General features: G+C 45.9%; 1 protein-coding gene across 4 annotated transcripts in view; it reads right to left on the bottom strand.

Annotated features, from left to right (window-relative positions):
• The window catches only part of LOC137425439 (ankyrin repeat domain-containing protein 17), a 221,706-nt gene that overhangs the window by 38,822 nt on the left and 158,447 nt on the right, over positions 1-24,437 (bottom strand). For all 4 annotated transcript variants that reach the window (XM_068113878.2, XM_068113880.2, XM_068113877.2 and 1 more), the window contains exons 17-22: positions 23,429-23,540; positions 23,186-23,331; positions 22,143-22,285; positions 21,724-21,937; positions 21,439-21,614; positions 6,142-6,304 (exon numbers count right to left, since the gene is read on the bottom strand). In XM_068113878.2, the coding sequence (XP_067969979.2) occupies positions 6,142-6,304; positions 21,439-21,614; positions 21,724-21,937; positions 22,143-22,285; positions 23,186-23,331; positions 23,429-23,540 (954 nt within the window). The remainder of the gene's footprint in view (positions 1-6,141; positions 6,305-21,438; positions 21,615-21,723; positions 21,938-22,142; positions 22,286-23,185; positions 23,332-23,428; positions 23,541-24,437) is intronic.

The following is a 24,437-nucleotide window of genomic DNA, read 5'->3' on the forward strand; positions in this document are numbered from 1 at the left end:
AAGTCGACAACACGCACACCTCGCTCATGTTTTTCGACGATTGCGTGTTTTATATCCAAGCACATCATCCTCTTCTTCTTCTCAGTTATAATAAAATCTTCAGCTGCCTTCACATCCGCCTCACCAAGTCGACAACACGCACACCTCGCTCATGTTTTTCGACGATTGCGTGTTTTATATCCAAGCACATCATCCTCTTCTTCTTCTCAGTTATAATAAAATCTTCAGCTGCCTTCACATCCGCCTCACCAAGTCGACAACACGCACACCTCGCTCATGTTTTTCGACGATTGCGTGTTTTATATCCAAGCACATCATCCTCTTCTTCTTCTCAGTTATAATAAAATCTTCAGCTGCCTTCACATCCGCCTCACCAAGTCGACAACACGCACACCTCGCTCATGTTTTTCGACGATTGCGTGTTTTATATCCAAGCACATCATCCTCTCTTCCCTTGACACTCAATTTCTTAGGACCCATGGTTAAAACTAAGAAATTTTCCAAAATAACCAAAATGCGAAAACAAAGCAGCAGCGATATACGGCAGAGATACTTGCACGGCAAGATAACCACGTGACCGGAACCCACCTGGTGGCGGGTGGCGAAAGCTCGTAACTCAAATCTTGGCTCGCATCTCAAAGCAATAAACCGCCCGAGCGACGGCTCGTATCTCGGAAAACTCGTAAGTTGGTGCACTCGTAAGTCAAGGTTCCACTGTATGTGTGTGTGTGTGTGTGTGTGTGTGTGTGTGTGTGTGTGTGTGTGTGTGTGTGTGTGTGTGTGTGTGTATGTATATGTATATATATTAGGGTGGTCCTCAAATGTAAACATTAACTTTTCTAAAGTGCTTTTCCATTTTTTTATTACACCTGTAGAGAGAACAAATTGGGTAAAATTTCATTTCATTTTGAAAACTTTTACCACTGTCACATGGCCCCTGCTAATCTGCTAATCAGCACTATACAGAAATTATTTCGGTTTGTTTCAGTTATGATGGCGAGTGCAAGTACTTCAAGAAGAGCAACCAGAAAAAAGAACCATGTGTGGCTGATAGGCTGCCATCTTGAAAAACTACCAGAAACTCGGCTCCCATCTTGGCAAGAGATTCTGCAGCGATACTTTAAGCTACATCATGCTGAGAAATTGGACATAAGCAGTGCTGCAACAACTGTTGTTTGTGAGACATTATGCATCTGGGAGAAAGCACGGATCCCCACTGCAGATGAGCGGAATATCATTGCAAAACTAGAGAGAAAAGTAGAACAATACAGATCCATCCTGAAAGGAAAGAGCCGGCGATCTGTCCCTCAGATAAAGAAAGAAGAGCAGTTTCAAACCGGTCTACGTGACTTATTTGACATTGCTCATGTTGATGTCCTTGATCTGATCAAAATACCAGAGGACCGTGAATTCCTTAAGGCACAACGGGAGCCAGGTCGATGGGGCTTTATGGTTGGTGTTGACAAGGTGCTAGCAGGAAAAGAGGAGCGGACACATCAACGCGACAAGGTGTTGACTGAAAGAGAGCAGCATGAAAAAGAGAAGCAAGCAGCTGAGAGGAGACTCTTGAGCTAGCATCATCAACAGACAGCAGTGCTGAAGCCAGTGATCATGACGACTCTGCTGTTCTATCTGCTTCAAAGAGGCAGAGCCGAAAGCGTGCAAGTAGCATTGTTACACCGGACCTAACAGCAGCTCTCGACCGCACCAAGGTTAGCGATCGATCAGCTGTTCACATCTTGTCAGCAGCAGCCTCTGCTCTGGGACACGACCCTTCAGAGTTGGCCATCAACCGCACATCGATCAGGAAATCCAGGCGGATCCAACGAAAGACAATTGCAGGTGACATCCAGGCATCCTATGCTCCAAACACAAGTCTGGTGGTTCATTGGGATGGCAAGCTCCTTCCAGACGATGGGACTAAAAAAGTTGATCGCCTTCCTGTCATTGTCAGTGACCCACAAGGAACTGGAAAGCTTCTGGGTGTGCCAAAGCTGCCAGCAGGAACTGGACTAGCAACAGCTGCTGCTGTTATGCAATGCCTCGAAGAATGGCATTTGCAAGACATGGTGGCAGGTATGAGCTTTGACACGACAGCCAGCAACACTGGTTCAGCACTTGGTGCATGCACTATTTTGCAGCAAAAGCTTGGACGACCACTATTACATTTTGCATGCCGGCATCACATTCTGGAACTAGTGGTAGAGGCAGCAATGGCAGCATTCAAACCATTTCTTGGTCCATCAAAAGGACCTGAGATAGCCGTCTTCAAGCGTTTCCAGTCAAACTGGAATTCCATTGACCAAAGCAGGTTTAAGCCAATGATGCCTGATGACCTGGACTCTGTAGTTTCAGGTGTATTTTTAAGTTGCAAAGAAGATGTCGTTTCATTCTGCATCCAGAAACTGGAATCGGGCCACCTACGAGATGACTACCGTGAACTTCTTGAGTTGACTATTATTCTGTTTGGTGAGCGTCCTCCGAGAGGATTCAGGTTCATGCAGCCAGGAGCCATGCATCGGGCAAGATGGATGGCCCGTGTGATTTATGGAATCAAGATCTACTTGTTCCGTGATCAGTTTTGACTGACCCCAAAGGAACTCACTGGCATAAAGCGTTTTACAGCATTTGTTGGAGCAGTGTATACCAAAGCCTGGTTCAGCGCTCCATCTGCCATTGGTGCTCCCGCTGGAGACCTAGCTCTCTTAAAAGCACTCATTTTCTATCCTGATTCAGTGATTGCCGAAGCCACCAGCAAAAAGCTTTCCAATCACTTGTGGTACCTCAGCGAAGAACTGGCAGGACTTGCTCTGTTTGACGATAGTGTTGAGCTTGATGTCAAGCGAATGATAGTAGCTGCTCTTGAAGAAGAATGCCAAGAGAATCCTCAACCACGGGTACATGTGGATCTTACAGCAAAATAAGCCATCGCTGCCAAGACTGTTGCAGATTTTGTTACTTCTGCCTCACTGCGAATTTTTACTGCATTCAAAGTCAATACTGACTTCCTAGAAAAGGACCCTGGTGAGTGGGCCGATGACCCATCATTTCAGTCAACACAGCAAGTCTTGCGCGGTATTGCCACTGTCAACGACTTTGCAGAACGTGGTGTAGCATTAATACAGGACTACAATCAAGTCTTGACAAAGGATGAACAGCAGCACCAGTACCTGTTGCAAGTTGTTGAGTGGCATCGCCATCAGTTCCCCGACGCAAAGAAGATATGGAGGAAATAATTTACCACAGAACTTATTAATGAGGAATCAATGGTCTGGAGGACTCTTACTCTGTGTGTTTATGATGATTGTCATACATTCTTGCTGATTTGGGATTACATCTGAGTGTTAGTTTATTAAAAACAATTTTGTGTGTCGATACTGAAACATTGCAATTTTCAACCCATGTGTGACAGTAGCAAATAAAGTCGTATAGAAACCATCTTTGGCACATTTCATTTTTTCACAATAAGGAACAATGTTAGCAACAAGCACCTGAAAAAAGTCCAATTTAATTTTTTGGTGTACATTTGAGGACCACCCTAATATATATATATATATATATATATATATATATATATATATATATACATACATACATACATACATGGGATTATGTATAATAACTGAAAATCAGGTATTATACATAATCCCTTATTATACATATACCCTGTAACATGCACTGTTTATATATGCTTATATATCAGGAAATAATTGTTTATGATGCAATATTTGTCACTGTTTGTGTCAGTTTCCTGAGTAAAGTGTTCTTTGAAAACGTAACATTTTTAAAAATACTGTTTCCAAATATTATATTGCCAAAAAAAGCAGTTAATTTGGATTGTTTCAATAGATAGGACTCTGCACAACGTTGTGGGTGTCGGTTGATATGGAGCCCCAATTCAATCTGAACAGCCTGCACTCCCGTACGGCAGTATTTGTATTATTTATTAATGGAAGAAGTGTGTTTATGCTAGAAACATAAACTGTTTTTCTTGATTGATAAAGAATAACCTCATGACCATATGAATTGTTTCTTCCAGGACCAACAAATAAACAATGTACCTCTGAGTCTGTTTACTGTTTTTATTGCTGATTATGGTGCGAGTCAAGTTATAACAACATTTGTGAACCCAAGCTAATGAATAAAATAATAGACATTGTACTTTCGTAGCATTATGGGAATATTGTATGTTACGTTTCCAGATAATAGATGAAAACTAGTATACAAGCTCCATTTTATCAAATTACAATTTCATGCCAAGAGAAATAAAATTTATCAGTATGCTGTATGCAGCTGACAATAAATCGTGTGCCGCGACAGGCAAACAATTCGTGTGAATAAATGACGCCGCTTGCAGATTTTATTATTCCAATAACAAACACGTCACTTTAACTTGAATTAGTTGTTCCTCATTAAATCTGCGACCAAACAATAATAACATCGATTCCCTCGTCACAGAACTACAGGATTGCCACAGCTGACATACATCTCGCAGTGCCAGCGCGCGAAGTTAGGTATGCAACATGGTGCCAGTATTTCAGTTGGCTAGACTCTCAATATACACGGCACTGCCTGTACCAAGATTGACTTGGATCCCTTCAGCTGTTCTCATGTTATCGCGGAAACGAAAAACTATCCCGGACGGACGGAAAGACGCATGGACGGACGCAGACAGCCCACACAGCCGGACGGACAACTCGAAAACACAATGCCTCCGGCGACTTCGTCTGCAGAGACATAAAGGCACTGATTTTTTGGAAGTCCATGACTGACTATTTATTCACCAGCACTCAACCTGGGACCAATTTCAATTCCACATCAAATGTCACCATAGTAAAGTAAACAAGAAAGAGCAATCAGAGATTGCAGACCCTCGCCAGGATGTGTTTTCAGTGGTTTTTAAGGCTTTTGTGTTAAAAACAAATATGGCGGCCGAACCACATGACCGATGACGTCATCATTTTTTTTTCTCCACCAATTTATCCCGAGATGACATCCAAGAAATTTCATCTTGATCGGATGAAGTTTTGTACTTGTCGAATTATGAAGTCATAATGGAGGCACCTATGACATCATCATTAACATATTTTATTCCCCATGGAGAGTTCTTTACAATGAGCCATGGCTCAATTTTTTTCTATGCGAAGCTTTTGGAGATATAGAGGTGCAAAGATTTTCGGTTTTTCCAAGATGGCGCCCATACAACGTGACATATGACGTCATAATTATCATAAAAAAATTCTACAGGTGGAGTCGCACCTATGGTGGAAATTTCCTGTCAATCGGACCAACGGTTGCCAAGAAAATCACATTTATTCTTTGCGGACAAACAGACAAACAAACGGACCCAAATGCAGTACCCTCTCCTCCTGTGAGGGCAACAATGCAGAGACGACTTTGAGAAGCTGGCCTGATGGAGAGCATTGCAGCTAGAAAATTATAACAGCACTCGGTCGAGTGCATACCTCTACCAAGCTGAACAGTTTACGTTATGTATCGCACTGATAGGCCGGATCTGCATCCAGACCTCAACCAAAATCGAATCGGCTTGTTCTTGTCACCGAACCAACTCATCCAACAAGGTTGTAATAACCCATCCACAAAGTTTTCAAATATCGTGCTATATATAGTTTTTGGTGAAGAATCTCTCAATGGTGAAGAATGTATTAAAATATTTCTCCTATACGGATTCGTATCTCCACCAAAATCGAACCAATTCGTCCTTGTCACACACCCAACCTGCCCACCAAGGTTCGTCCGCATCCGTCCATAACGTTTTGAGATATCCTACTCACAGACGGACAGACAGACAAACAAACAAAATACCTTTAGGAAGGAGATTTGTGGGTGAGGGCATGTTTCTTAACATGACAAAAATTCAAACAAACAGGTAGAATAAACTTCAGATACCTGGAACAGCAAGAGCAATGGGTGTTGAATGAAATTGATGTGCTCGACCCCGAAAATCTCAGACATTAAACCAAATGAAATGTTATGGGAAAAGATCAATAGTAGAGTGAAGATGAAGGGTGCAAGCAATGTAGAAATGTTCTTGGAGTTATGCATATGCAACTGTTGCAAAAACGGCCGAAATGTAAAGCAAACGTTTAGGCAAAGGAGTACTCGGCATCATGTCCTCACCTTACGAAAGGCAGACATGAGGGGTGTGATCTTTCGGTTGTCAGCTGCATCCATATCGGCACCAGAGCTAACCAGCAATTGAACGACATCAAGATGGCCACCATTAGCCGCAAGCCAAAGCGGTGTGTTCCCCTTCTTGTTACGTACATCGATGTATGCACCTCTGTCATGACACACCATAAAAAACTCACCATGTAACAGCACAACCAACAAAATATGTATCATTTTAAGTTCTACATTTTCTTGCCAGGAAACAATCATGATATATTGTACCTTCGTTAACCCCACCCAAATCTCTCCTTCCAATTTCCTAGTTTTTCTTCCTCGGAGTTTCCTTCTGTACCCATCTTGTCCACCCCATGCGTCCTGCATCCAACTTATCCACCCCATGTATTCGTGTTTTGCGTCTTGTTTTTGCCTGCTCCATCCTGATCCGTTCACTGTACTAGGTCTTCCACGAGCCTCTACAATGTATACCAAAAAATAAAATAATAATAATAATAATAATACAATAGAACTCCTTGTACTCGACCAGAGATTGAAGTGATGAAACCTAGGTCCATTAGTTCACGTTGGAGAAAAACGAAAGCCAGCATAAAATAGAGACAGACTTGGTCCCCAGAACAAACAAAAACAACTTTCCCCCCCCCAAGTTTCAGACATCTGGATAGCTGATGGCAGTAGCGTTTTGGGACTTTAACAGTTTAGTGCACATGGAATTTCTTGAATCTGAGAAAACCATTAATGTGCAGGCAGTACCATGCTGAATCATTATGCAATGAGGAGAAACGAACAATAATCAGATGACCGCAGATACAGGGAATGACTTTACTGCACATTACTGGTCGGCCTCTCATGACAAATGTGATGACAACTCTAGCAGAGAGTGTTGAGACATTCTAAATCATCCCCCTTCCAGGGGCCAATGTAGAAGCATTCACGACGCAGCCCTGTTTCAACCAATTCTACCACCACCACGCACAGCAAGTAGTGTATACAACATCATACAGCTGATTTTGATCAAGAACCAACAACATGCCTGAAGATGGAAGTAGTCGTCGATGTCAGAAACACGGGTCTTTTTCACGACCGGCATTGACTGATATAGCTGCTAACGTTGAAGGGTTCTCTCCAGCTAAACAAAACATTCTTGCCACATTATGCAATGAGCTGCAGTGTGATGTCCTCTGCCTGCAAGAGGAAGTGTGAACAACCACCCAAAAATACCAGGAATGGTCCTGGCTATTGAAAGACCTCATCAGCAATATGGTAGTGCTGTATTTGTTAGAGCTGGTTCAGTTGCAGAAGCCACTTCCAAAACAGAGGAGGATAACATCGAAATCCTAACTGCAGAGCTGAGTAAAGTAGTAGTGACCTCAGTGTACAAGCCACCTTGCACAGATTTCAGTTTCTCTAACCCTGTACCCAACCAGCACAGAAACCCACACATCATTATTGGAGATTTCAATAGCCACAGTACCCAATGGGGGTACAAGGAGTCAAACAACGATGGAGAGGCAGTCGAAGAATGGATGGACGCTAACCAGCATAGTCTCATCCATGATCCCAATCTGTCAGCCTCCTTCCACAGTGCCCGCTGGGAGTGTAGATATAACCCAGACCTTGACATTGTCAGCAACAACATCGCTGGCCTCTGCAAGAAGTTTATCACAGACCCAATACCACAGACACAACACCGTCTTATTGGTATTCAGGTAAATGCAACAGTTTTACCAACCGTCATACCATTCAAAAGGCTCTTCAACTTCAAGAAGGCCGATTGGAACGGTTTCACACGAGCACTTTACCGCAAGGTTAAACACTTTAAACCACTACCTGTGCACTACAGCCTGTCTGCAAAAGCTGTCCAGAAAACAGCCAGAAGGAAGATCCCCCAAGGTTGCAGAGTACACTACATCCCTGGTCTCACCAAGGAGAATGCTGAACTCTATTGGGAGTATGTCTCAATGTTTAAATCTGACCCCTCTGCAGAGGAAACAATATCCACCGGAGAGAGGGTGATGTTAAGTATCTCTCAAGAGCGTCAAAACACCTGGAACACATTGATAGAGACAACAGATCTTACAAAAAACAGCAAGAAGGCATGGTCTCTCATACGCAAACTTGGAGGTGATCCCAAGAAAGCTGCCCAACATCTAAACGCATCTGCTAACCAAGTTGCACACCAGTTGCTCCTAAATGGAAAAATGAACAAGAAACAACCAAGAGCACAACTAGATAGGAAAAAGTACAGCGATGACCTAGGCTTTACTAGACCATTCACCATGAAAGAGCTGGAAACTGGTATATCTAGTCTAAAACCCAGGAAAGCAATTGGTCTTGACAACATGGCAATGGAGCAGATAAAGCATTTTAGACAAAAAGCAAAGAAATGGCTCCTACAATTATTGTTTAACCACTGTCTGGCAACACAAAAACTACCTAGGATTTGGCAGAAGGCACATGTAATGGCACCATTTGTAGTGAAATTATACCAAGGTGAACCCAGGGGTGCTCGCTACGGAAGGGGCGTCTATAAGACCCGGGACAACCGGGGCGCGCGGACACTCCAGCGGAACTCACTGTGACATAGTCCAGTAGTTTGAATGGTATGTACGCCCCAAATGCTGCGCTGACAATGCGCTGCGCTAACCATTGTTATATTGAATCAACCATTGCTGCTCATGAAATGCTCTGATTTAATGCCTGTTGCATGCATGTATTCTTACAGGATGTACTGCAGATCTAAATGATATTAAACCTACCCAGAGGTCAAGTCGTGTCTGAGCTTGATTTTCACGACACCATTAAAGCCCAGAAAACATCCCTCAGATCCTAAGAGTTTTCAGCCAATTTCACTGCTTTGCCACACCTATAAGCTGTTTGAACGCCTGATACTCAATAGGATAACACCAACTGTAGATGAGAAGATCATTCCAGAGCAAGCAGGTTTCCATCCTGGCAAATCAACAACAAACCAACTGCTCAACCTCACACAACATATTGAAGATGGTTTTGAGCAAGGGCTGGTAACAGGCGCTGTTTTTGTAGACCTGTCAACAGCATACGATACAGTGAACCGTAGGCGTCTCCTCTGCAAGATCCTCGAGATGATAAAAGATATTCACTTAACAGAGCTGTTAGAAAGCATGCTTCAGAATCGCCGGTTCTATGTTGAACTAGGTGGGAAGCACAGCAGGTGGCATATTCAGAAGAATGGTCTTCCTCAGGGAAACGTGCTTGCACCATTGCTGCACAACATCGACACCAACGACCAACCTATAGACGGTGTTACACGCTGTTTTGTATATGCTGATATGCTGATATTTTGATATTTTGTGTATTATATATTTTTGTATTATATATATTGTGTATTAATATTGTTGCGGATTTGAGAATCCTGTAATTGTTGTAAATATCACCCTGTGTAAATGTAATGATCCTTGTAAATACCTCCGTTAAGTGTAAAGGTCAAAGGTCGCCCCCTTAGTTAGTCCATCGCATGCACGTAGAAAATCATATACCCTTCTAAATAGTTATCTCTTTATTCCATGTCAGTATAAGGCTCTGTTTCCCATTAGTTGACTCTGCATTGCATCGAATCGAATAAGATCGTTCCCTTTTCAAGTTTCCCCCAAATCACCTCTTCAAAGTGACAGTAACATTGGGCGGTTTTCTGCGGCGTTCGCCACCGTTGCATTGGGCGGTTTTCTGCGGCGTTCGCCACCGTTGCATTGGGCGGTTTTCTTCACTCAAAACTCCATTACGCACGCTGTCAACTCGGGGGGAGAAGGGCGTGGCCGGCCCATCGTCTTCAGGAGGTGGAGCCAGGAAGCCCTTGCGCCCAAACAGGACTCGGTGGGCACGGCTTGGTAAGGTGTGGCCATGGCTTGGTAGGGCGTGGTTATATAACCCGTCACGCGGAGCCCCCACTTCAGTCCAGTTGAGGAGGAGCTGAGAGTCCAGTTGGAGCAGATGACCGAGGAAGCCCCCACAGCAGATGAGTAAGGAATCCACCGCAGCTGAGTCCACCACGGTTGAGTTGAGGAGTTGAGCTTTAACGGCAGTTCGACCCGCGGCCGCAAAGCAACGCCGCCGTACGAACGAGAGTGTGGAGAGTCGGCGGCTGCTCGCTCCCGGCCCGGCCGTTCTCCTGCGTCCAGCTGAACCTTCCAGCCCTGTGGTCCAACCTCCTCATCCGTCCAGCCATCCACCTCCTGCCGTTCCTGTCATCATCCCCGTGTAAGTCTGACTGTCGTCTGTTTGTCCGTGTTGTCCCTGGGAATAAGTAAGACTGTATAGATAAGTAGAATTGCACTGTCTTCCTCTTCTGTAAATTATTTTCGTTTCTTTCCTTCTCCTTGGTTTCTTTGGTTTTGTACATAATTAGTAATAATAAATCCTGTTATTTCCTACCTTCGTCTTCTTCTTCATGCTCGTCCGATCGTCTTTGTGATTTCCCCATTGAATACCTGTGGCACGATTTGGCCAACGTTTAGAATCGGGTCTAGTTTTTGTTAATGGTTCGAGCCGCGGGCTGTTAATCCGCTCGGCAAATAACATCTTGTCCGCGGTCTCGAACGAGGTTGCCCACCAGCCTCGTGGAGGGAGCGGGGCGGCTTCAGGAGCGGAGACGGCCAGTGAAAATAAAAGGGGGATTAACCCCCCTCTTGCTAAGGGGAAGAGCCGTACTCCGTATCCGCAACAATTGGTGTCGGGAGCGAGATTCGGACCTGAAGTGCGCTTAGCGCACTCAAAATTACGAGTGGCCAAAATTTTATTTAACACTAAATTTTAAAATCGTGCCATGGATGCTCAAGGCGACCGGATGCCGGTGGGGGTAGAGTTAGAGGGTTTAGAATCGACCCAGGACCCCAGGGAGGAAATGGAGGAGGAGAGCAATGAGGATGTGGTTGCGGGGGTTGCAGGTGCATAAGATGGCGCCTCGCGACACGAGGTTTCAGAAGCACAAAATGGCGCCCTCGCGCACGAGGTTGCAGCAGCACCAAATTGCGCCGTGCACGAGGTTGGAGGCGCACAAAATGGCGCCTCGCACGTGGGTGCGGTAGCCGAGCCCGCTCTACCAGCGGGCTTTGACATGCAGGGCCTCATGGCGCAGCTACAGGCAATCATCCAAATGGGGAATATGGGATTGAGAAATGAGATACAACAACACAACAACATTCATTTTAAAGGCCATATTCCTTCCACGATTGAGAAATGAGATGGGAAACCAAATTGAGGGAATGGAAAACAGAATGGGGGAGCGATTAGAAAACCAAATCGGGGGATTGAGAGATGGGTTAAGTAATATGGGAAATCAAATTGGGGGGCTAGAAGCCAAATTTGAGGGTTTAGACAGTAAATTTGAGGGTTTAGACAACAAATTTGAGGGGTTAGACAACGGGATGAAAGGGGTGAAGAATGGGTTAACGGGGTTAGAAAACACCATGGAAGGCAAATTGAGGGAAATAGGGGAGCAATCCGCCCGGGAAATTAAACAAATGGGAGATCAGATAGAGGAGGTGAAAATCGGGTTGAAACTAAATTGGATGCCCAGAGGAATGATTTGGAACAGATGAGGGCAACATCTACCAAAGAGATGGGAGAAATGGGGGAGGAGATCAGACGAGGTGTGGGCGAAGAGGTCGCGGGGGTACGTGAGGAGGTAAAGCGGGGTGAGGAGCGTATGGAGAAAGAGGTGAGAAATAGTATGGCTAGGTTACAGGGGGGCATAGAAGACCTGACAAGGGGAGTAGAGCAGCTGACGGTGGGACAAAAAGGAATTGGGGGAGCAAGTGGAGAAGAACACTGCGGTAATCGGGGGGTTGAAGGCGACACAGAAGGAGATAAAAAAGGAACTCATAGCGACAAAGAGGGAATGTCAGATGGTACATGAGGGGTTGACAAAGAGGTTGGACGAGGTGATAAGAGGCAATGGAGACGAAAGAACGGGAAGTAAGGACGCACATAGAAACGACCAAGGTGGCATTAGAAGAAGAAGTTGAGGGGGCGCAACGGGACATAAAAGGGGTAAAGCAAAAATTAGAGGAAGTGGAAGAGGGGGTGAGTGAAATTAAGAAGAGACGGAGGGAAACTCAGAGGGAGATAAAGGAGGAGGTGATGGAATTGGTGCAAGGTCTGTGCTCAAATCGTGATGATGTGCTTACTGACCAAATAAAGAGTTTGCAGGTGGCGGAGGAGGAGCGAAGACGAGGTGCCGAGGTGAGTGGCGATATACTCGGAAATGTATATTGGTGTGAGGGGAGATTCAGTCAGCTTGGGTGTTGGTTTAGACCCGGGTGTTCGTGAGAGACCAATGGTGAGGGGTATGACTGGTCCGGAGTGTATGGAAAGAGGAGGTGTGCAAGGAGGTCCGACTATGGGGAGTGAGAGGGGTATTGGTGAGCCGGCGTGTGCAGCAGTGATCGGGTGTGTGCAAGAATGCACCCCCATGAGTGGTACGGAGTATGTACCGGGAGAGAGTGCGACAGGTACACGAGAAAGGTGTGGAACGGAGGTGTGTGTGAGGAAAAAGTGCGCGCCGAGGAGTGAGTGTGCTGTCGAGAGTGAGTTGGTCGTGGCGCGGGTGCGGGGGGGCACATTGAAGCGCGTGATGGGGAGTGTTACAGGGGATGTAACGGAAGAGTGCACACCTGTGGTGAGTGTTACGGAGGGCGTAACGGGAGAGTGTGCGCAAGAGGATGCGCGAGAAAGGTGTGTAACAGAGGAGTGCATGATTACAGAGTGCGCTGTCAAGAGTAAGGGTGAATGCGCGACCGAGTGCGGTGGTGAGAGTGACGAAAGTGACACGGAGCACGAGTTGGTTGTCGCAGGTGAGAGAGGATGCACACCTAGAATGGAAGGATGCACACCTGGAATGGTCGAGCGTGTGTGGGAATGCACGCTTGAGTTGGTAGTGAAGCATGTGATTGGGTGTGCCGAAGAGTGCACACCGTGGTTGTCACAGAGGATGTGACCGAGGAGTGGGCGCGAAGAGGTGTGTTGATGAGGTGTGCGAACGACGAGTGTGTGCCAAGGTGTGCGGTGGTCAGGTGTGTGATGAAGTCTGTGAGCGTAATGAGTGAACCTGGGGTGTGTGTAAGAGAAGGTGCAATGACGGAGTGTATGGAGACACCTGGATGTGTGAATAAGGAACGGAACGCGTGGTGTGAGCATGCAAGTGAAGCATCGACGTTAAACGGAGCAGCGGTTAGATCGACTTTTCGCCAAAGCGAGCCCCCGGTTCATGCCGGGCTTTGTGTGCAGCGGGAACCAGCGGGGATCGTAACCACGGCGGTTTCGAAAGAACCGCCGTGCGCGATCCATGCTGGGCCTCGCTCTGAATGGTCGCGTCCGTGCTCCGCTAAGCGGAGAGGGCGGGCCGGTTCGAGGACAGGTAGGAAGGGTCGACACGGCAACCCCTTGTGGGTGAGGCGTTCCGGCCGGCCGAGATTGGGGCATCGGACGGTTCCGTGCCGAGATGGTGCGTGGAATCTCGGCCCGAGTAAGCCTTCTTCCTTGTAGTCAGGTTCACTATGTTTTTTCGTTCAAAATTTTGGTAGATTAGCAAAACTATACATTTCTGGAATACTCAGAGCATGAGGAATCCAAAAATTAATGTTTGCATTTGCATAGACACCTTTGCGAAAATGACCCTCAGGACAGTGATGAAGATCTGTAAAAGCATATTCCTGAACGGTGTCGACCTAGTAGATCCTGTGTATAGGACTTATAGTTCAATCTGATACTAACAAGGCTGCTTTCATGCTTTATAAACCCATACCTATAACTTCAAAGGACTTGCAATATCATGTATTATGTAATGCAGTTATATCACAAATATAAAGACAATGGTTTTCAATCACCTTTGTTTGTTGCTTTTCTATAATCCTGAGCACTATTTTGAGGCCTTTATTGGATTCCTTAACCCAGAAAACATAGGATTAGCATATTTAATTTAGTTTCTAGGTTGACTAGAAGCAGAGATAGCGCAAAATGTATTTTATGGCGGCCATTTTGAAAATCCAAAATGGCGGCCATGCAGGTGTCTGTGCAAATGCCAACATTGATTTTCGGATTCTCCATGCTCTGATGATTCCAAAAATGTACAGGTTTGCTAATCTCCCAAAATTTTGAACGAAATTATATTTGTTAACATAGTGAACCTGACTCTTCATCACTGTCCTGAGTGTCATTTTCGCAAAGGTGTCTATGCAAATGCAAACATTAATTTTTGGATTCCTCATGCTCTGAGTATTCCAAAAATGTATAGTTTTGCTAATCTACCAAAATTTTGAACGAAATTATATTTGTTAACATAGTGAACCTGACTACTGCACCGAATGCCGGACGGACCCGACCGCCGGCAACGAACCATCCGCATTCATTGCTCGGCTTCGCGAAGCCGGGCTTTAAGAATGAATTGACGCAGCGAGAGGCTCAAGTGAGTAGACATGTGAGGGTGATAGCAGTAGGGAATTTGAAAAGCAAAATTGATTGGTAAACTGATTGGCAGATGATTGGCAAATTTTGATTGGTTGGAATTTGATGGGCAAAATTGATAGTGGGAGATACCCGATGTGGTGGGATGGCAACTCTGCCATCCCTCACATCAGATGGGGCACATGAGCTATAGTTTTATGGGGTTTATGGCAGTGTAAGCTCGCCGAGGGAGGGTTTGGATAAAATGATAGGGATCTAGAGAAGATTGACCATAGGTAACTGTAGGGTTAAGTAGCGACATTGGACAGGTAGTCGGGGACGTAGGTAGATTAGTTTGGATGATAACGACGTGGTATGTGCTTAGTTTAAAGGGAAGATGGGGAGCACCAAGTTAGAAGGAAACCAGGTAGATCAGATGATGCCGTGTGTTTGAGAATCGAAAATGTATGGAGCAGTGTATGAGTGAGTAATGGTGATTGAGTGTTGTGTTGAGCAAATGGTCCTGGAGGAAGGAGGGTGCAGGAAGCACCAGGTGTGATGCACAGGTGTGCCAATACAGGTGAGCATGGTTGAATGAAATGTATGGTCTGGAATATATGGAGTATGGAATACATGGAATGGATGGTGTGGAGGGAGTATGGTGGAAACTGTGGAGTGGAGTGGATGGTGCGAAGGTGTGAATGGGGGAAAAGTGGACCCCTATCACGAATACCCAGGGAGGGTAGTTTAAGAGTTAGGTAGTGGGAGTAGGTAAATTGTGGTTGGATATTGGCATCTGTGGTGCGTGTGGAAGAATGGTGTTTGGATGGGTGCATTAGTGTCGTGGAAATGGCTGGGCGTGTGGCCTGTTAGTGTGTGTCGTTAAATGGGCACTCCGCCACTGTTAGGATGTCGGCCAGGTGAGGCCGCAGGTGGGCTCTGGGAGCCGGTAGAGTTGTGGATGGGGCCCGAGGATCCGGAGGACGGACCCGGGTAGCCCAGTGCCAGAGAGGGCACCGAGTGTCGAGAGCGCCAGAGGGCCTTCCCCAGGTAGATAGGTTAGGGTAAGGAGCAGGTAAGCTCGGAGGCAACTGCAGTGGCGGAGGTGTGCAGGTGGGTAGACCTGCTGGGAGAGCCACATGACCCAGTCCTGAAATTGTCCAAAGGCACAGGGAGTTGAACCGGGGGAGTGAGACCCCAAATTGATGAAGCACCACAGTTTGGTCAATGGGAATTTGGTTCTTAAAACCACATAGAGTAACATGGCCAATGGATTGGCAGGGAAAGACCCCGGGTCGTGTAAAGTGTGTTAATGACATTTAGAGGATAGTTAGGATTAAGAATCTCCTCGCACCATCTACATCCACTCACCTGAGGTGACAGAACTCCACACCATGCCATGTTTTTATTATTTTTGTGCAAATGTTTGGAATGTGAGACGCATCATGACGTGGGTGTGACATTGTGTTTATGTTCCATCTCTCCCTCCTTATGAGGATTGATGATGAATTGGTGATGGCAAATTTAGACAATGGGATTGTGACGTATTTGGTATAGGGGAAATATGGGGAGGACGAGACGTAGTGACGGATTTGTAAATGTGTAGATTGTTGTAAATATGGGTAAGGGCAAGGGTGGAGTAGGTTAAAGGGGGGGTGACGTACGGTCGGGACGAGCTTTCTCACTTCGCTCTCCGTGCGCACCTTGTTCTGCATTACCTGTGTTGATGTGTACCCTTGCGCCCTTACCCCTCGCTAACCTGCCCTCTCTGTCTTCCTTCCCCGACCCATGGATCATGCTCTCTGGGCACTGAGGGGAGCGTGCGGGGGGGCCGCGTCGGTGTGCCCGAATCCTCGCAACCAGCTGCCTGCATCCACGCACCATTTATGGACCACATGTCTGTGGCCGAGCACCACTCATGGACCCCACGGGTTGGGGCATGGCCCCTCTGCTGGGACCGGCCACGATGGCCCAAGATCTTGCTTGCGGACCCGGTGAGGTGGCACCAAGCCCACAGGTGAACCACCCATAGTCGGCCCCTGTGGGCCATAAATAAAAACAGTGGACACGGTTGTGCTTTTGTTTTATATCCACCAAATAGGCCACAAGAAAGACAACAACTGGAAGAACGACAACGGCCAGCAGAGGGAGCCGAAGAGGAAGACCAGCATCAGTTTAAAAAATATATATAACTATGGTGACTGTGCACTGACTGGTGCTTTATGGTGCTTTGGTGATTATTGGTGCTGGTGCGTCGATGCAGTGCATGCCGTCTCCCCCCCCCCCCCCCCCAAAAAGAAACATCGCAGGTCCTGGGTTGCAGTGTAAATACAATCAGCGTCACTTGTAAATAATGCTCCCCACCGTACATGTTTAGTTTGAAAACAATTCCGCAATTCGGTTATCCTGTGGGCGTGAATCTGTTAGATAGGGTGCAATGCAGCAGAGGGACATACTTATTTGTGTTTTAAAACTGTCGCACTCAGGGTCAGGTTAATTGTAGAGGGAACTACACCTACGTGTCACACTAAGTAAAGTTTTATAGGCCCGGGACGTGCCTGGAGGATGAGGGTGCAGTGTTGCGGATTTGAGAACCCTGTAATTGCTGTAAATATCACCCTGTGTAAATGTAATGATCCTTGTAAATACCTCCGTTAAGTGTAAAGGTCAAAGGTCGTCCCCTTAGTTAGTCCATAGCATGCACGTAGAAAATCATATACCCTTCTAAATAGTTATCTCTTTATTCCATGTCAGTATAAGGCTCTGTTTCCCATTAGTTGACTCTGCATTGCATCGAATCGAATAAGATAGTTCCCTTTTCAAGTTTCCCCCAAATCACCTCTTCAAAGTGCCAGTAACATTGGGTGGTTTTCTGCGGCGTTCGCCACCGTTGCATTGGGCGGTTTTCTGCGGCGTTCGCCACCGTTGCATTGGGCGGTTTTCTGCGGCGTTCGCCACCGTTGCGTTGGGCGGTTTTCTTCACTCAAAACTCCATTATGCACGCGGTCAACTCGGGGGTAGAAGGGCGTGGCCGGCGCATCGTCTTCAGGAGGTGGAGCCAGGAAGCCCTTGCGCCCAACCAGGACTCGGTGGGCATGGCTTGGTAAGGTGTGACCATGGCTTGGTAGGGCGTAGTTATATAACCCATCACGCGGAGCCCCCACCTCAGTCCAGTTGAGGAGGAGCTGAGAGTCCAGTTGGAGCAGATGACCGAGGAAGCCCCCACAGCAGATGAGTAAGGAATCCACCGCAGCTGAGTCCACCGCGGTTGAGTTGAGAAGGAGTTGAGCTTTAACGGCAGTTCGACCCGCGGCCGCGAAGCAACGCCGCCGTACGAACGAGAGTGTGGAGAGTCGGCGGCTGCTCGCTCTCGGCCCGGCCGTTCTCCTGCGTCCAGCTGAACCTTCCAGCCCTGTGGTCCCACCTCCTCATCCGTCCAGCCATCCACCTCCTGCCGTTCCTGTCATCATCCCTGTGTAAGTCTGACTGTCGTCTGTTTGTCCGTGTTGTCCCTGGGCATAAGTAAGACTGTATAGATAAGTAGAATTGCACTGTGTCTTCCTCTTCTGTAAATTATTTTCGTTTCTTTCCTTCTCCTTGGTTTCTTTGGTTTTGTACATAATTAGTAATAATAAATCCTGTTATTTCCTACCTTCGTCTTCTTCTTCATGCTCGTCCGATCGTCTTTGTGATTTCCCCATTGAATACCTGTGGCACGATTTGGCCAACGTTTAGAATCGGGTCTAGTTTTTGTTAATGGTTCGAGCCGCGGGCTGCTAATCCGCTCGGCAAATAACATCTTGTCCGCGGTCTCGAACGAGGTTGCCCACCTGCCTCGTGGAGGGAGCGGGGCGGCTTCAGGAGCAGAGACGGCCAGTGAAAATAAAAGGGGGATTAACCCCCTTCTTGCTAAGGGGAAGAGCCGTACTCCGTATCCGCAACAATATATTGTTGTGGATATGAGAATGTTTTTTTATTTTATTTTTGTGGTAAAATGTTGTTGTAAAAGGTTGTTGTAAAATATCACCCCTCCTCCCTCCGTTTGTGGTTGTATAAAGGTCAAAGGGCGTTCCCGTAGTTAGTCCATAAAACATACATGCAGGACACGATATATCTTTTTTGACAGTTATATCCTTATTATGTGTATTAGTGTAAGGCTGTGTCTTCCATTAATTGAAATACTCCATTGCACCAGTGAAAGAGAATAGATCCCCTTTCCTTCCCATCCCCAAAATCTCCCTTTCCTTCCCATCCCCAAAACCTCCATTTCCATATTACATCCCCTCTCGTCATTGCTGAGCCCTCGATTCCCAATCACCTCCCCTCCAATAACCGCCATTGACCATGTGCTTTGAGTCGGAGAAGAAAGGCGTGTCTCCACCTCGTCAGAGGGGAGGAGGGGCGTGCCCGCCCGTCGTCATCCACGGCGGAGCCCGAGGGTCGCGCGACCAACCAGGGCCGAGGTGAGCACCCCGATGGGCGTGTCCAAAACGCCGGCGGCGTAATCGCTGGAGGCGCTATAAAAGGCGCAAACGGAAGTGAGTAGTGAGTTGGTCTGAGTTGGTCTGAGTCGGTTGCCAGAGGAGGGTCAGTGGTTGCGTTGGTTGCGTTGGTTGCGGTGGTAAGGAGTCGGTGGTCAGTTGGTTGCGGTGAGGAGTCGGTGGTGAGGAGTGAGTGAACCAAGAAAGAGTTGAGGGTTTGGACCAGACGAGTCGGACAAGGCCTGGCAAAGCACGCGACGTACACAGCAGCCAAAACAGCAGCGTGGGGCCTGGCCTGAACGGCGGCTGCTAAACGCGCCGGTTGTGCTGCGGGACCCCCTTTGGACCTCCCTCTCCCTCCAGCCATCCACCTCCTGCTTTTCCACCCTTCTTGTGGACGTGAGTTTGTTCTGTTTGTTCTGTCCTGGGAATAAGTTAAGTCTGTAGATAAGCTAGTATTTGCACTGTGTCACCTGCGTCTTATGTGTTGTAAATAAAACTTGATTGCTCCTTTTTGCTTGTGTGTGTAAATAATAAACCCCATTACTCGTCTGTACGTCTTCTCGTTTTATTCCTTTTTCCTCTTGCATTGCGTCGTTTTTGTCTTTTCCCTCATTGAGCAGCTGTGGTGCGATACGGCCAAGGTTCTGGGTGAATCGGGTGAGTCAGGGATCCTGTAACGGTCGCGGCCATACCAAACCGCTCGGTAACTAACATCTTAATCCGCGATCTGTAACAATATATATTATATATATTTGATATATTTTGATATTTGATATATTTTATGCTGATATTTTGTATATGCTGACGTGTCACTGCCCAAAGCACTGATTTTAACACCGTGGAGAAAACGGTCTGAGGCCTTGGAGGGACTAATATCCTCATAGACTAAGAAAACCACCTTAACGCAAACCCAACAAAGACGCAAGTTTGTGCATTCCACCTCAGAAACCGTGAAGCCAAACGCCTGCTTAAAGTAACCTGGTGTGGAGCAACATTGAGGCATTGCTAGCACCCTATCTATTTAGGAGCCACTCTTGACCGATGCCTTACCTTAAAGTACCACATCGAGAAGACAAAGGCAAAAGTGAGCGCACGAAACAACATCCTGAATAAGCTCACCAACACAAGATGGGGAGCATGCTCGAAAACATTGAGAACTAGTGCACTTGCTCTTTGCTATACCACTGCTAAATATGCCTGCCCTGTATGGGAAAGGTCTACTCATGCTAAGAAGATGGATGCCGTTCTGAATGCAAGCTGCCGATCTATCACAGGTTGCTTAAAAGCAACAAACACCAACAGCCTATATATATATTGGCGGGATAGCTCCCCCTGATATAAGAACGGTAGCCAGCAAGAAAGAGCGACTCCGTCAAACATCAGATGAGAGATACTCTCTGCATGGTCACACACCTATACTCAGCCACCTAAAGTCAAGGAAGAGCTTCATGAACAGTGTCGTTTCATTACAATCAACCCCATCTGAAGCCCACATAGCTTTGTGGAAAGACGGGCTTGCCAGTCTCAAACAACCCCCAGTGATGGGAATTCTACCTGATGAAAGCCTCCCCCCAGGAGCTAATTGCAACTGGATAACATGGAAGTGCCTTATCAGACGTAGGACTGGTGTAGGTCGTTCAAAGGTGTCACTAAACAAATGGGGATATACAATCACCCCGAGAACTTGCAAATGTGGAACTAAGCCACAGACCATGCAACATCTCCTGCAATGTCCATCGCTTGAGGAACCCTGCACTGTTGCAGATCTTGCCGAATTCAACAGCAAAGTGAAAAAAGGTGTCCAGTTTTGGCTGGGCCATGTATAGACTGTCCATGGACACGATAAGAAGAAGATCCCCCTTGCAGGTACAAGTTTGTTGGTTTGTGACGTTCATCTTTTGGACCACTCAAATAACATGTGTGGTATCAAGTTTACAAATGCAGAAAGGTAAAAAAAAGAAAAAAGAAAAAAGAAAAAAAAGAAGCATGCATCTTGAGCTTTTTTTCCTGAAAGATAAAGATAAACAAAAAGGACCAATTGAATTGGAGGATGGTTTTCGGCGAACTCAGCAATTCTCAAATATGAAGTCTCTCAGTATGCGTCCAATAGATAAACGCACAAGTTAATTCCAGAATTGATAACTTTTGTTACCTTGAACTGGCAATCAATCATTTTCATCAACAAATAATTTGAAATTGGGTTCATATTCCACAAAACAATTTTGAAAAATTTCAAGAAACATCAACAATGGTTCCATTTTAGAAGAAGACAAAAAAATAAATTTCAACAATGCCTTAAACCAACAGCTTTTTTCTTTAGATTTGAAATACTTCAGTCATAGTACAACACCACAAATAGTGACGATTATGAAAGCAAGACAACCCTCACCTGGAAATAACTAGTTCACAAAACTTGAAGTGCCCTTTGTCTGCAGCAATTGTGAGTGCTGTGTCACGAGAGGATGGTACCGGGGAAGCGTTCACATCGGCTCCTTTATCAAGCAGGACACGACCAACCTCCGCATAGCCTCCAGATGCAGCCTCCATCAGTGGAGTTAATCCCGTCTTATGTTAAAGAAAAAAAGGCATTCATTGCATTTTCAGATCTATAAGGCCAATAACCAGATATATGGCATGAGCTTTTGGCGTTTATAATAATACGCAAAGGTGTCACCTTGGCACGATGCTCCACATTGGCACGTCTTTCTACCAGTAGACTCACAACCTCGTGTCGGCCCTGGAAGCAGGCAAGTGTTAATGCAGTGTTACGATTGGTCTCAATCTGTGCATTGATGTCAGAACCCATGTCGAGCAGCAGGCGGACAGCCGCAGTGTGCCCATTCATGGCAGCCAGCATCAGTGGAGAGATGCCCAGTTTACTTCCCGTCCTTTGGCGAGATGAAAGAATACATTGATGGTGGTAAGGAAGTGATAAATCAGGACAGATGTTGTTGAAATCACATTTGAGGAGCAATTGGTATAGTTTACATTCTACTACTTGAACAATGAACATATACCAATACAGCAAGCTGGAACAAGGACAGGGATTATGAACAAGATAAAGACCATGGAGGAAGTGCGAGCGAGGTGCACCTTGAGTTAATCTCTGCACCAGCAGTGAGCAGAATCTTGATGATGTTGACGTAGCCACCAGATGCAGCAAGGCTCAGTGGGGTGTAGTCAGAAACATTGCGGTGTTCCTTGTTGGCGCCACGGGTGATCAGCAACTCCACCACCTAACCATTCAAAATCATATGATCACCAGTGAAAAGGTGCTGGTTTTGATTTGTTTAGAGGCTACACCCAATTTCTAATAAATGAAATAATCAACCCCCCCCCCACCCCAAATATTTTTAACAATTCTTTTTTATTTTTTTTTTACCAGTGTCGAGACTCGTGGAGGAGCTAGAACACAGAGCACTGATCAGGACACAACAAAATGAAAACAACAAGAGAAAGAGAGGGGGGACACACCAACAGCAGGGTGGAGGGACAAAACCGAGTGAGACCCTGAGAAAAAGGGACGTAGGGAAGAATGGCAAAGACACATTAGGGGAAGACATAGAGGGTGAAAATAGGGCTGCAACCCCCAAGCTGCCAATCCTAGAAGTAGAAGGAAAAACTAGAGACCGAGAAAAACACGGGATAAAGAAAGTGGAATAAAACACACGGTGCCAGAGCAGTGACATAATTTGCACACCGAATAGCTGAGGCCTTGGAGAGTAGGCCAGACACACAGGGCCAATAATTTGGCAATACACCACAACAATGTCCAAAATTGGACGAAAACACAAACAACATAGGGAGAAAACAACAACAGAAAGACAGAACAGATCTGGTCTGGGGAATTTAGATTTGATTTTGATGAACTGCAAGGAGGCTCGCACGATCCAACATCCAACACACTCATATCCAGAATCGGAAGTGCAAATAATTAAAGATAATCTTACACTCTCAAAGAGTTCTCCAGCAGCAAACATTTGATATAGAAACGGTTTCTCGTAACGTTGAGTAAACTCATTTGTCTATGTACAAAATATAGTTTTCCCTAGTCTGAAACTCAAAAATAAATAAATAAAGACATAATTGAGATTGAAAAGAGAAGTAACAGTGGAGTCACAGTTTACATGACACACCTCTTGTCGGCCACCTGAGCAGGCCAGTGAAAGTGGGGTGTCCTTGGTCCTCTCTGACTGTGCCTCAATATCAGCACCATGGTCCAACAAAATTTCCACTACGCCGACATGACCGGCTGTGGCGGCGAGGATCAGTGGAGTGAACCCTGCACCACACATGGTTGATAGTCAGGGGAAAAAAATATGAGAAGACATGCCGACTTAGAAACATAGCATCAGTCAATGGTAAAAATGTTAGGTTACCTTTCTTGTCACGGTGTTCAATGTTAGCTCCACGAGCCAACAACACTGTAACCAGTTCTTCATGTCCTCCAGCACATGCCAGTGTCAGGGCTGTGTCATGATTGCTCTCCGTCTGGAAGGCAACACAATCTATGTACATCAATTGTAAGCCACAAAAAGATTAATATCTTAATACTGGCTTTACCCATAAGGTCCAAGTCCTCAATCCATGCCTTTCATACCCAACCTTTCCATCATAACGAAACTTTTACCCAATAGGGTTGAAAAGTTCCCAATAAATTTTGATACCTCCTATGCAACTGAACCGATGGTACAGGCGATGTAATCCTCCAAAATTATAGTTTATATTGTATCCTATCCTATTCTGTCCTCTCCTCTCCTCTCCTCCTTCCCCGCTCTTCACCAGATCTCTTGGACCGTTGCCTGTTTTCATTTGGCAAGGTTGCAAACATCATCAATATTCACAAGAAGGGTTCAAGTTTGATCGCATAAGCTACAGACCGATCAACCTTCTTCCCATTATAAACAAAGACGTGGAACCCATCGTTGATGCAGAACACAGGCATCATTTCTTTTCCAACTTTACCACCTCCTAACATAAGTTTAGCTTCCGTGCCAGACATTCTACCATGGACATGTTGCTTCTTCATCTCACATGGTTCATACAGCAAAGAAAGAACAGAATTTGAGGGATTTTCCATAGTATAGCAGGCCTTTTTAAAGGAGCCCCTCCACACCACCAATGAAAATAACATTCAAGGGTGCATTTGCAAAAAGAAATTTTTTTCTCGCATGCCACTCAACTAACTCTTTTCTTAAAATACACCAACATTGGAAGAGACAAACAAGTTGTTCAAAGCAGGAGTCTGACAATGGCAAAATTATTCGAGGCCTTGCTTTCTTATTCAACTGACATGAAATTTTGAGTTCTGTCAACTTTCCCTGCACAGACACCTGAAGGGTACTCTTGGTGACATTTCTAACCACTCATCGTTAAAAAAAATATGTC

This window comes from Myxine glutinosa, chromosome 4 (assembly GCF_964187855.1).
Source record: "Myxine glutinosa chromosome 4, kmMyxGlut1.1, whole genome shotgun sequence".
Taxonomy (NCBI): Eukaryota; Metazoa; Chordata; class Myxini; order Myxiniformes; family Myxinidae; genus Myxine; species Myxine glutinosa.